This window comes from Xenopus laevis, chromosome 4S (assembly GCF_017654675.1).
Source record: "Xenopus laevis strain J_2021 chromosome 4S, Xenopus_laevis_v10.1, whole genome shotgun sequence".
In the NCBI taxonomy this organism is placed as follows: domain Eukaryota; kingdom Metazoa; phylum Chordata; class Amphibia; order Anura; family Pipidae; genus Xenopus; species Xenopus laevis.
Window position 1 is genome coordinate 26,619,468 of NC_054378.1, and position 15,178 is coordinate 26,634,645.

The window sequence follows — 15,178 nt, forward strand, 5'->3', positions numbered from 1 at the left end:
TTTCTAAACGTTCCCAGTATGCACCTGCTTTTTTGGAACTTTATATATATTTATATCATGATATATATAACATTATCCATCCCTTGCCAATAGAAATAATTTTAGACTAGTTAGAAATTATTGTAAATGTTAAGTTTATCTTGGGAAACTATTTATTTTTGGGTTCACTTGTACTTTAAAGAATCCTGAAGTATTTGTGGATAAGGTATGGAATAGATAAGCCTTAAGTGGGTGTGAACAGCAAAAAAGATAAATATTTTATCTCTTTTGCTGTGCACACCAGCAAGTGAACCCAAAATAAAGAGTTGCCTAATAAAAGAAAAATAATTCTAATAATTTTTTCCAATATACATTTGTAGCACTATAGTAAACTGCTTTAGGAGAGGGCAGTTTTAGCTACTTTCCTTTGTGGGCTGAGACCACAGATGAGCTCTCTTTCTCAGGGGTCAGCCCTCGGAGCGGGGTGGAGGCAAGGTATAGTGTAACTGTAACTGTGTGCAATGCGCAAGAGATTGGGCGCCAGTAGTTTTATTTTCTTAAAAAATGAACGGAGTTTATTAACCAAAACCAGAGTTCACCATGGAGCATAGAACATAGAGTAAAACAGAGATTAATCAAGGTAACAAGGCATACTCACTGTATTAACATAGAACAACTCTCTGAAGAGTAAAAAGTACATGTAGAAAACAATGCAGCTTGTTGGAAGGTATTTCCCCAATCTTCAGGATTACTTTAAATGGAACTCAGAAACTCATACTTCCCTGATCTTAACACTTAGGCCCTACTATGCTTTCAGTAGTACCCGGGATCTTAATCCCTCTAATATCCTCGTTGGAGCTTTGAGCTGCTCAACTACATACCCTATCTATCACTCCTAGAGTGATCTATTAAAGGGTATAACTATCACTTCACTATACTCAAGCTGAGTTCCACCACCCCTAACTTCTGTGGCCTAACAGAGGAAAGGTTCAGCAGCAATGGCCCCTAAATCATGGCTTTCAAGCCCTTTTATATTATACCACAGTGCCATCTAGCATTCACTGTGAGAACTGCAAGGATGACATAAGCACAAGGTCCCCATAAGGACCCACTGAGGTGTCCATATTACTAGGGATGTGCCTGTCTGAAATGTGTAGGGGTGTCTAAGATTTTCACATCCCTACACATTTATTAAAAAATGTCTCTGGCTACTGCAGTAAAGGAACGGTACAAGGATAATGCTGCTCTTCCCTGAATGTAAGAGGGAGGGACATTGCTCCTCATGTTGTTCAATCTGCTAATGGGAACATATAATAGGTGCACCTTACAGAAAAAAGGGGACTCTTAAAGGAGAACCAAACCCTTGCTAATAAAAATCTCTACTCCCTACCCTACATAGTCCCCCTCCCTGCCCCCCCAGCCTAGGTGGTACCTTTAGTAAATGCCCCTAACTCTTTATTTACTTCTCGTGCAGATTCAGGGCATCAGAGTTCATGGGCGCCATCTTCTTCTCTTCGGTAATTTTCGGGAAGACGGTGGCGTAACCACGCATGTGCAGTTGGATCAATCTTCTGTTTCACAACAACTGCACATGCGCAGAAATTCACGGTAATTGCTGAAGTGCCGGAAGAAGACACGAAGATTTACGAAGATGGCACCCGTGAACTCCGATGCCCTGAATCTGCACCAAAGGGTAAGTAAAGAGTTAGGGGCATTTACCAAATGTACCACTTAGGCTGGGGGGGGGAGCAGGAAGGGGGATCTATGTAGAGTAGGGGGGTAGGGGTTTTTATTAGCAAGGGTTTGGTTCTCCTTTAAGTTGATCATAGACATGGGCCATTTATTTTTATGATGTGTTTTGTGCAATTTGCTGCTTTGCAGTCAAGGTTTTATAAATAAATATCCAAAAGGTAGATGCCAAAGCATTAGATCAGAAAACGATTATTTAAATGACAATGTTCTGATAATTTGATTAAGAAAGCAGCTTAGAACAATAAATAGCTTGCACCCTTGATACAAACAAGCAGCATTTGTTAAATTAAAATACAGCCCAATAAAATTAAATTCTTATTTTTGTTGGCACTGTATAACTAGTACATGAATAAATTCACTTTTTGCTTACCCTATGGGGCCGATTCACTAACTTCGAGTGAAGTATTCGAAGGTAAAAAACTAAGAATTTCGAAGTTTTTTTTTGGGCTACTTCGACCATCGAATGGGCTACTTCGACCTTCGACTACGACTACGACTTCGAATCGAAGGATTCGAACTAAAAATCGTTCGACTATTCGGCCATTCGATAGTCGAAGTACTGTCTCTTTAAAAAAAACTTCGACCCCCTAGTTCGGCAGCTAAAAGCTACCGAAGTCAATGTTAGCCTATGGGGAAGGTCCCCATAGGCTTTCCTAAATTTTTTTGATCTAAGGATATTCCTTCGATCGTTGGATTAAAATCCTTCGAATCGTTCGATCGAAGGATTTAATCGTTCGATCGAAGGAATAATCCTTCGATCGTACGGTCGCAGTATTTGCGCTAAATCCTTCGACTTCGATATTCGAAGTTGAAGGATTTTAATTCCTAGTCGAATATCGAGGGTTAATTAACCCTTGATATTCTACCCTTAGTGAATCAGCCCCTATGTATTAGTTTTCAGCTTTTCTACTTTATTGATTTCATACATTATAGGGGTAAGTTACATAACAGAGGAATGTGAGGACATTCTCTATTCTTGTATTCTTGCACAGCAATATGAAAATTTAATTCTTTCATCTTATACCAGTCATACTTAGGCCCATTTATTAAAGGTCGAATTTAAGTGGTATTATAGCATTTTGAACCCATGCCATGAAAGTTGCAAAAGGATCTAAATATTGTGAACTGAAAAAAAACTACTGAATGATGAGCCAAAAATGCAAATACCGCTAAAACCACTAAAAATTCAAGTTTTTTGGCAATTACTAGTGAAAAAAATCAAACACTTCTAAATGTCTGAATGGCTAAAAAAAGGTTCAATAGAACCAGTGTAGCTCCCTTTGACTTTAATAGGATTTTGACTGGTTTTGCTTCACAAAGTTTTGTACTTAAGTTTTTTGTGGATATTACATTTGGGGGCACATTTACTAAGGGTCGAATTTCAATGTGGTAAAACTTCGAAATTCGACCATCGAATTGTAGAAATTCGATAGTCAAAGTTTTTTTTGATTAAATGTAGTCATTTTCGATCTAATTGAAATAGATTGATAGAACATAGTTCGATTCGAACGATTTAATCAATGGATCGAACGATTTTCACAAAAAAACTTTGACTTCTAAAAACTTAGCCAATAGGTTCTAGGAGGTCCCCATAGACTAACATAGCAATTCGGCAGGTTTAAGGTGGTGAAGTGTAGAAGTCGAAGTTTTTTAAAGACACAGTACTTCAATTTTCGAATGATCGAATATTCAAAGTTTTTTCAATTTGAATCGAATTCTGGTCTATTCGATGGTCGAAGTACCCAAAAATTACTTCGAAATTCGTAGTTTTTGAATTAGAAAATTCACTTCGAATTCACTTTGACCCTTAGGAAATGGGCCCCTAAAATGTCGGATTTAAGTGGTTTTAGAGGTTTTTGAAACCACTATTAAACTCACAAACAATAAAACCATGATTGTTTATTTATTAAAATATCTGAATATAAAAAGTACAAACGAAAAAAGGCACTGAACGATGCACTAAAGTTTTTCAGAAAATTCCTACTGATAAAAACATCCAAAACCAATTTGATTTAAAGTAGTCCAATAAGATCAGTGCAGCTCCCGTTGACTTCTATATTACTGCAGCAACATTTACTTGATCAAGTTTGGTATTAAAGTTTTTTGTAATTTTTTCACTCAAAAAAGCTATTTAGAAATATAGGAAAACCACAAATTTTTTTAGATTCATGGAAATATTGCAATTTGATTGTTAGTAAATGGGCCCGCTAAAGAAATTTAAAAACTATGAATTTTTGGAGAGAAAATATTATTCCTTAACAAAATGGAAATCCGAATGTTAGTAAATCAGTCCCTTAATCTTGCATGAAAGCTGTGTCACCACTATACATCTGCTCTTTAATTACCCAATACCACACACCAAGGCATAACCTTTAGTCTGCTCACAACTGCATCCTGAACCTTTCCCATGCTAACCAATCCTTTAGAACCCTCTTTCTCATCCCAGATAGAACCTCCAGAGCTTCAAATAATTGCTTTAAACCCATTTTTTCATGCAAACGTATAATCTAATCACAATAACTTTTGAACCCCATTACCCTTCTCTCAAAGTGGAGCCTAACAGCCTTTCGTGTGCAAGGCATGCAGTGTAAAGCCTTCTGAGAACAGAAGGTATTCAAATGCCTCATGCTAAACACATACCACTGCCTTGATACCCAAAATTAGATTTTAACTCTCACATAAGGCATCATTGGCAGAGATATGCAAATCCTTATCTCAAACACACAAATAGGGGCAGATTTATCAAAATTAGAGATTAGAGTTCACAACAAAAAAATTATTTACTTTTTATTCATTCCTATGGGATTTTTAAAATTATATTTATCATAGAGTAACCCTAACTTTTACCCTTAAATAAATATGATTATAAAAATCCCATAGGAATAATTAGGAATAAGTGAGTGAATTTTTCTGTGGTAAACTCTAATCTCATTCATTTTGATAAATCTGCTCTTAACTGATATTCCATTTTTTCACTACACTTTCCACTACTATAGCGACCAACATGACTTCTACTAACACAATACTCAACCCTTTATATTGTCTGATTTCTTCTTTGTTTTAGATTGTAAGTTTTCAAAGAGGGCTCTCCCTTAAGGTCTCATACCAATATGTAGCTGTAGCAATGTGCATCTACTCTGTTAACATTACATGCTTTATTTGTATGTGAAAATTGTGTTGTGAATGTCTTGTGTTCCCACACAAGTGAAGTGAAGGAGACACAGAAAATAATAAGTCTACTTAAGATTGCACAGTTAGTGGCAAACTTTAGTGCAGTGGAGGAAAAAAATGAAGGGACAATAATAAAAAAGAGAGAATAATAAAAAGAGGAAACAGTTGTATAAACAAGAACAAATCTGCGATGGAGCAAGTAATTGTTTGTGGAGACTGGATTCCCTAAGAAATACAGATGTTTCAGGTCAAACTTAGGACTGAAATATATATCATAGCCTATTTGGCATGCTGTACTGGATGTCAAATTCCATCCATGTCATAAAGATTATATCCTATCTGTTATTCCAGATGTCTCTTTTCCTTAGTGTCTCTGGGTGTATATAATTCCATATATATATATATATATATATATATATATATATATATATATATATATATATATATATATATATATATATATATATATATATATATATATATATATATATTGTATCGGCATCTAACTACATACATGTATTGCACAGGTATAGTCTCACAAATAATGTTAATACATGTTACAAACATACCAACACAGCCCATATATTTTCTGCTAATTGGGCATTATCTTGAGAAAGTATATATATATTGACACATGTAACCAGCACACAGGCATGCTTTTTTGGTTGTCCGTGTGCACTTTGTCCAAATTTACTATATATATATATATATATATATATATATATATATATATATATATATATATATATATATATATATATATATATATATATATATATACATATATATATATATACAAAAAAAATCCAAATGTCTCGTAATGCACTCCCTTATTGAAACAATGCCAACATATAAGGTGCGTCCTCATTAATGGTGAGTGAATCCATATATCACATACATGTGTTCCAGCAGAGTCGCACTCCAATAGATTAAAACATAACGTTTATTGTCCCATCATAAAAGCATGATACAAAGAGACATACTCATCTATATGGAGACATCACGCAACGTTTCGGGGGTCCCCTGCCCCCTTTCTCAAGCGTGTCCCCAATGTGTATCGCATTGAATCAGTGAAACACGCAGCCTCCGCTATTTCAATGGTAGCAACGGACTTCCGGGTCCTTTCACTGATTCAATGTGATACACATTGGGGACACGCTTGAGAAAGGGGGCAGGGGACCCCCGAAACGTCGCGTGATGTCTCCATATAGATGAGTATATCTCTTTGTATCATGCTTTTATGATGGGACAATAAACGTTATGTTTTAATCTATTGGAGTGCGACTCTGCTGGAACACATATATATATATATATATATATATATATATATATATCTATATTTCGAGTAAATCAGCACTCACCATTCATATAGTTAAGGGCCGGGAGCTAACCAAATTCGTAGATATCAGTCCAGCGAAAGCACTCACGGCATTGACTCCTCAAATATGTATCAAAGGATTTTTGTTGCATGGTGCATCAACGAGTTTCTACTCACAGGGAGCCGTCACATCACATATATATATATATATATATATATATATATATACACAAAACCTTTCAACATTAAGGGGCCGATTCACTAACTTCGAGTAAAGGATTCGAAGTTAAAAAACTTCGAATTTCAAAGTTTTTTTTGGACTACTTCGACCATCGAATGGGCTACATCGACCTTCGACTACGACTACGACTTCGAATCGAAGGATTCAAAGTAAAAATCGTACGACTATTCGACCATTCGATAGTCGAAGTACTGTCTCTTTAAAAAAAACTTCGACCCCCTAGTTCGCCATCTGAAAGCTACCAAAGTTAATGTTAGCCTATGGGGAAGGTCCCCATAGGCTTGGCTAACTTTTTTTGATCGAAGGATATTCCTTCGATCGTTGGATTTAAATCCTTCGATTTCGAAGGATTTAATCGTTCGATCGAAGGAATTATCCTTCGATCATTCGATCGAACTATTTGCGCTAAATCCTTCAACTTCGATATTCGAAGTCGAAGGATTTTAATTCCTAGTCGAATATCGAGGGTTAATTAACCCTCGATATTCGACCCTTAGTGAATCGGCCCCTAAGTAAACCCAATGGAATTCTTTTATCAACTATAAAGTACTGTTTATGTTCTCAGAATTTGGAAGTTTCTGGTTGAGCCAAGTTGAGCCAAAACATTGGTTTTAATGTCCTGTTTATGGCAAATGCCTGGGTACAAGAAAAGTGTGCTATTTTATAGATTTATTTTTTTAAAAAAAAATATATATTTGTATCAAGCTGGTTGCTTTTACATGCAATTTTTGGGGGAAAACTAGCAATGGTAAGCAGATGAGCATAAAGACAGGGACACAGCGTCTTCAGGCAAAAACACAGGTTTATTCAGGCAAACTTCACCAAACATAAAGTCACTGGTACACAGTTCATTAGCAATTTAACAACACTTATTCAAGACTTTTCCCACTCTGAGGTCCTCACCATACAGGGTGGCTTCCACACAGGCTTCTCACTAAGCCCTTCTGACTTCCCCTCCAGGGACACAAATTCATCAGCTTCCTGGCTCACCTTCTGGCTTTCCTCAATCACTTTAGACTCAATCACCATGTCATTTTTCCACCTGCTCCTTGCAGTGGCAGGCAGCACCCCCAGCTCATCTGGCAGTTCCTAACACGGACAGGTAACCTTCCAGTTCTGTGCCCTGCTCAGAGAGCAACACTTCATAGTTAACACTTAACTATAATTAAATACTTTTCCACAGGACAGCCTTCCTTAAAGTGAGCTCTAACATGCGAACTGGACAGCTGGAATGGATTGCCTGTTCCTTCCAGAACACTATAGCTTCCATGGCCAGACAGCAAAATCCTTTAAACAGAGAAACCATTCTCTGTTTAGACACAACTCCCTTGCAGCTTTCATCTCTTATTGGGAAGAAATGAAAGGCAAAACACACCTTTTTACACATTTCTTTAGTCATTCTACCACAATATATTTATAAATATATACATATGTATATAAATATATAAAATAATACAGAATACAGAATGATAGCACTCACAGGGTTTAAGTTTGTGCTATAAAGTAAAAATACTGTATCTACGGTTCAAAATGTGGGTCATCCACAGGGACCAGTGTAGGTGCTTGTGGTGGAACAAAACATCTTTGAAAGTTTTAATTGTCTTCTTCTTTTTGCCATCTTTAGAATGAACAAAAAGGTTTTTGGGAATGTGTTTGACATGGTGGAGGGATGTCACTTCTTCTTTACTTAATAGCTCTTCTGTGCTACCTTCTAGGGATGCTCTTATGACAAGTACTATCAACTGTGTCACCAGCTTCATTTCAGGATTTGCTATCTTCTCTATACTTGGTTACATGGCCCACAAACACAATGTAAACATTGAAGATGTTGCAACTGAAGGTAAGAGAGAGTATCCACATAATATTTCTGGTAAAGTTTTACCTTTTGGTAATACAAAACTGATTTAAATTCACAGTTCGATTTGGGTTGTTCTTTAAAAAGTGTATGCAAAAGATAAAGTGTTTATTTCATCAACGTTTCGGCCCTCACATGGGGCCTTTATCAAGATACAAACATGCACAAGTGAAAGTTTTTTTAAAGACTCACCCAGCCAACACCCACCGCCCAAACACACCCACTATGCAGGTGGACGAAATAATCAATTAGTGAACAACATTTTCTTTAGTGTGGCTAGATTTCATACCAGATGCAATCTGAAAGACAAAATATATAATACACTAAGTGCTAAAAGGTTAGTAAGTGCTAAAAGGTTAGAATATATATAAATATGCAAAAGGTGCTGAATAATATATGTTAAAATCTCATAAAAATTCCCTTTAAACAGATTCTTTATGTTAAATATAAAAACACAAATGGTAATGAATTATATGCAGAAAATATTTAATACTGAATCTTATTGATATTTAAGTTAAACCTGAGCCTGTTATCTCTTATCCAAAAAAGGGGAAAAGGAACAATATTTGTTTAAACCACGAGGAGCTACAGTATCTAATGTTCTAATCCAGTAAACCGCTATAGTAGCAACCGGTCCCAGTCACCACCCCTATTAGGTTCAGGGACGGAGTCTATGCTCATAAATTTTAGGGTGGGAAGGCCGTGTCCCTTTAGTAGGAAATGTTTGGGTAATGGTAGATCAGATTTTCCTGTTTCAATGGCCCTCTTCATTGAAGATCTATGGTTACCCATTCTCTCACGTAAAGTGTTTTGGGTCTTCCCAAAATATGTTAAGCCACAAGGACATGTTATAATATAAATTACGTGGGCCGTTGTGCATGTAATGCGATGTTTAATATGTATTTCCTTTCCAGTGTGGGGGTGTCTAAAAGAATTCCCTGATGGCATCTGTCTACATGTAATGCATCCTGCACACTTATAACACCCTTTCTTCAATTTAGTAAGAATGCCACCTTGTGAATCATAACACTGAACAGGGTCCGTTTTCATGAGTACATCAAAGAGGTTTACTGGATTAAAACATTAGATACTGTAGCTCTTCGTGGTTTAAACAAATATTGTTCCTTTCCCCCTTTTTTGGATAAGAGATAACAGGCTCAGGTTTAACTTAAATATCAATAAGATTCAGTATTAAATATTTTCTGCATACAGTTCATTACCATTTGTGTTTTTATATCTAACATAAAGAATCTGTTTTAAGGGAATTTTTATGAGATTTTAACATTTATTATTCAGCACCTTCTGCATATTTAAATATATTCTAACCTTTTAGCACTTACTAACCTTTTAGCACTTAGTGTATTATATATTTTGTCTTTCAGATTGCATCTGGTATGAAATCTAGCCACACTAAAGAAAATGTTGTTCACTAATTGATTATTTCATCCACCTGCATAGTAGGTGTGTTTGGGCGGTGGATGTTAGCTGGGTGAGTCTTTAAAAAAACTTTCACTTGTGCATGTTTGTATCTTGATAAAGGCCCCATGCGAGGGCCAAAACGTTGAGGAAATAAACACTTTATCTTTTTGAAGAAAATCCTGGTGTGCTTCAGCTTTTTCTGCCTATTATATATATATAGATATATATATAGATATATATATATATATATATATATATATATATATATATATATATATATATAATATTTTTTTTGTATTCTCATGTCCATTGTTAGTGTCCTCCTGGGCTGAGGCCTGCTAACTAAATAAAATGGGACCCACAATGAAAAAAAAGCACAAAACTGTATGCACAATGCTCCACCCATGATCACACCTCATTACATCCAAACAGCACCCACGATTCACCCAAACCAAACCTGCACAAGCCCCATACCTTTTGCAACACCCAAAATGCACCTTTCCTTCAATTCGTCTAGATGTTGCTGTAAGTATCTGTATTGTATGTGTATATATATATATATATATATATATATATATATATATATATATATACATACATATAAATGACATCTGTGTGAGATTCTTTAGGAGCTAGTATGCTGCCCCCTGTGAGAACTCTGGAGCTACTGCCACATTTGAGGTGCACACTGTTCGGAACAGGATTCAGAAGGGGCACAACCAGTGCTGGAATTGGGGCGGGATTTAGACTGTGCTTTATTTGTTTTGGTAGCCACAGAATGACACTGCCTTGAATCAGTTAACTTGTTATCTACAAAAACCCCTAGATCGCACTCAGTTAAGAAAACTAGGGATGTAGCGAACTGTTCTGCTGCGAACTAGTTCGCGCGAACTTCGACCGTTCGCGTCCGCCGAATGTTCGCGAACGTTCGCATTTTGAGTTCGCGTTCGATTCGAATACAAGTCGTTCGACCATTCGACCATTCGAATTCCTTCGACCGCTAAAAATCGAACGATTTCCATTCGGTCGAACGATTGTAAGCATTCGATCGAATGAAAAGCATTCGATCGAATGGCTTCGATCGTTCGATTCGAATGAAAATCCTTCGATCGAATGATTAAAATCCTTCGATCGTTCGAATCGAACGATTTTAGTGGGTGTTCGAAGTTCGCGAACTGTCCGCGAACGTTCGCATTTTTTGCCGGTGTTCGCGAACGGCGTTCGCGAACACCAAATCGGCAGTTCGCTACATCCCTAAAGAAAACTCCCAACACACTGTCATTTAGTGTATAACTTGCATTTTTATATTATTTTTGACAAAGCAACCATAACCTTGCATTTATTAACATTGAACCTCATTTTCCTGTTTGCTGCCCAATTTTCAAATTTAACCAAATCACTTTGCAAAGTGGCAGCATCCTGCATTGAACCAATAGTTCGGCACCATTTAGTATGATCAACACAAATAGAAACAGTACTTTCAATGCCCATCTCCAGATCATTAAAAACTAGTAAAAAAGCAAAGGACCAAGTACAGAGCCCTGCAGTACTCCACTAACAATACTGGTCCAATTAGAAATTGTTCCATTTACCACCACTCTTTTTAATCTATCTTTTAGCCGATTCTCTATTCATATATATGTATATATATATATATATATATATATATATATATATATATATATATATATATATATATACTATGTTCCAGGCCAAAATTCCTTAATTTAACCAGTAACCTTCTGTGTAGCACTGTATCAAATGCTTTAGCAAAGCATCCACTGCCATTCCAGAATCGAGGTTCCTGCTTACCTTCTCATAAAAAGAAATTCAGGCAGGCAAGATCTATTACTCATAAAACCATGCCGACACAAACTCATAGTATTATGATTTGCTATGAAGTCCAGTATCTTGTCCTTTATTAACCCCTCAAAAAGCTTTCTACCACTGATGTCAGACTAACTGGCCAATAGTTTTGATATTTATAGAACATCAGATTGAGTCTCCAATAATGTCTGTCTGTGCCAAGACCAAAGCAGATCCACAGGTCTAGCTCCCAGCGCTGAACAAATTTCAATTCCTTTTTTGTGATTAAATGAGCCATGTGGTCATATAGGATCAAGATTGTCTGCCTCTGAATGAGTGTCTGGAGACACATCAATTCAAATTAAGCTGGATGTGGAAAGGTGCCCTCCTTCCATAGCGATTTAGTATTGTTGTAATATTGTATTTGTACTAATCAAAATATTTCCTGTTGTAGGATATTATACTAGTCTTGTAGTTGTTGCTCGGAGAGCATAGATGTCTGTTTTTTGAGGGAATAAATTGTAACCATTTTTCTCCCATGACTGGAAACTAAGCAAGAAACTAAATATGGTATCAAATGCCTTCTCCAAATTAATTGATCACATAATGGAGGGAGCATTTTGGATTTTTGCTATATTAATTAGATTGAGAGCCCCTACTGAAGTTGTCTGTTACTTGATGCCTTGGTATGAACCCCAATTGGTCTTTACGTATCAAAGTATGGAGAATTGTTTAACCTTATAGCTAACATGTTTTTCTAGTAATTTCACATATATGTTCAAACTGAAATCAGGAAAAAATGTTAGCACAATGTCAGTTGTGTTAATTATCTGGTTATGGTGTCTTTGCAGAGAGAGCTTATTGGTCAAATTTAGAAGTAGCCTGTATACTATCATTAAACATGTATTTATAAAGCGCCAACATATTGTGCAGCGCTGTAACAAGAAAGCCATTCAGTTATTGGAAATAAAGTCTCTTTTGACCTGAAATGGGAAAGTCCAGTCAGCACCAGTACTGACCATCCATGAAAAACTGAACAACACCACATGACCTCACTTTGGCATGAATGGGAAACCAAGCAGCACAATTACTGGCCTTTTCCAATTACTTACTCAGCTGCCTTCCCATGCTTTGAATAAGAAATGGCTAACAAATGCAATATACATGTCACTCTCTTAATCAGCAGAGTCCTTTCTGAAGTATTGTAGGAAAGGGTGATGTAACTCAAGGCTTGTTTGTAAGCACAAACTATGGAAAATAAAGTATTTCACTTAGACACTGAAGTAGAAGTACTTAGAGGTTCAATATATTTTACAAGTATATCACACAAGTATATCACACTAATAGCTTAGGGGGAATAGCTTATGAAAGTCACTTTCCAGGTAGCTCTACTATACAGGCAGAAAACAAGACAGCCACACTATCCTCTTAGGCATAACACGCCTCCCCAGCTGATCAGTCCGCACACACTAGCAATGCCTTCAATGAAGATGCCAGATATGGAGTATGTGATGTCACCTGCTCCTCCCTTATTATGGCTGCTGAAGTCTGGAGGAAAAGTGATTTGAAAAGAGAGGGAGTTCCTGCAGAAATGCAGAAAGCAGATGCAGTTGACATTTTAATGTAACATGGGGGTTCTCATGGCAGAAAGTAGCAAATTTTCTTTCTAGCTTGAAACATATTTGCTTCCCAACATTCCCTTTTTTATATTTGGCAATAAATTTGATGTACAGTATAAGCGATTGTTTTGTGTTTCTTAATACTAAAATAGTAGATGTAACCATGTGTTCACTGCCTCCTAGGATGATCTAATTTATGTGCTACTTGGTAGGATGCTGTTGACCCTATGAGCCTGGTAGGATGTTGTTCTTATGAACTGCTTGGTAGGATATTGTTGTTACTGTGAGCTTCCTGGTATGATGGTTTTCCTAAGAGCTACCTTGTAGGTGTCGTATTTAAATTTATGTATAATACAATATATAGTCAAATATAAATGATCATATAAATATATTCTTATATAGTGTCGATATTGTGGGCTCATATGTCCTGAAACCTCGCGTGGAGGGAACAATTAGCAATACAGCACATGACCATTTAACGATTTCTTCTTCCATGGGGCTGGTCCAGTGTCATCCAATCATCATTATTGTTTTAGCATAACTGTGTCACTATTTCCATCTTAGGGACAGACTCACAGTCTCAGTACAATAGCCAAATAAGATGCATCTACTGTGTCAGCACAGTGTCCAGAATGGTATCTATATTGTAGTTTCTGAAGCTATAAGTGCCTTTTTTGATCTTACAATAGAAATACTTGACATGAGACAACAGATGTATTCCTTGTTTTGTGTAAACATTCTACAACCCTAATAACAGAATGGCCTTTAACTTCGAGCTTCTTCTACAACACAGTAATTCTGTACTTGTGTCATGTTCTATAATCTTTGTTCTTTGATAATAACCATTTATATGGCTTAAATCTAAAACCCTGATAGCTACAGTAGGATGGTATTCCTATTGGCTGCTTGGTAGGGTGGTTTTCCTGTGAGCTGCCTGGTAGGGTTGTGCAGTCCTTATTAGGCCTGGTAGTATGGTGTATTTTTATGTCAGTAGCTATATTGACTCTTTGGCCATATATGATACTTGAGGTGAACAGAGAGTCTTTCCACACAAATCATTTCATCTAATGTTGATGTCCCTTATTGGTAGGTGGATGGTGCATTGTCAGGTCAGAAAGTGATATTAAATAGGAACTAAAGGCCTCTATATTTAACTGACAGTCCTCAGTGCACTGCCTAATTCTGCAGTCATATCAGTGATTTCTGAACATTGCACCAGGACCATAGGCCTTAAGTGTTCATGATCACACCTAGAAATCATTACATAGCCATTGGTACCATAAGTATTTTCCAACTCCACCATGCACATAGTGTGGCACCGGATACAGGGGAAACATTGACTTTTAGGAAGTGGGGTTGATGCACTTCTGTAGGGGGCACATGGATAATTTCACTTTCAGATTGGAAGCTCTTTTGGGCATGGCCCTCTGTACAATTTTTATCAGTTATTGATTGTATTCTTGTATATAATCTGCATGTTCAATTTGTACATTTATTTGTTTTATTGTATAGTGCTGCATAATATGTAGTGATTTATAAATACAGTTACTTCTTTCTTTTTATAACTACTTAGATACTATGAGGCCTTATTTGTGAAGCTACATCCTCACATGGCTTGTTTATTAACTTAATTCTATATTATCACTGCTATTTAGAAGCAATAACAATATAATAATTGTTGCTTTATAAATACATGTTAATTTATAAACGTTTGCCAAAGTTTAAAACACGGTTTTAGCTGTAGTCCAGCAACATCAGGGCAGTATTCTTAAAATGATTTTGACAAGCATGGGTGGATTTTTTTTCCAGTGGCCTAGTCAATCACCTAGTGGCAGTATCAGCACTTGCACTTTGAAGTGAAAAAGCTCAAGTTTAGTCTGTGTCTGCTGCTGTGATTAACTGTTCCTGGATTATAAGTGTCAGGGCAAGTGTCCACGTACATTTTTTTTTATTCCTTTGCTTTAATTCCCTTCTGCCTTTGCCCACCAGCCTGGAAACAATAAGAAATAGTATGGCAT

The 15,178-nt window shown here is 36.5% G+C and overlaps 1 protein-coding gene across 1 annotated transcript in view; it reads left to right on the plus strand.

Moving 5' to 3' along the window:
- The window catches only part of slc6a2.S (solute carrier family 6 member 2 S homeolog), a 214,093-nt gene that overhangs the window by 119,628 nt on the left and 79,287 nt on the right, over nt 1–15,178 (plus strand). The window contains exon 8 of the mRNA XM_018260422.2: nt 8,177–8,301. Coding sequence (XP_018115911.1) covers nt 8,177–8,301 — 125 coding nt within the window. The remainder of the gene's footprint in view (nt 1–8,176; nt 8,302–15,178) is intronic.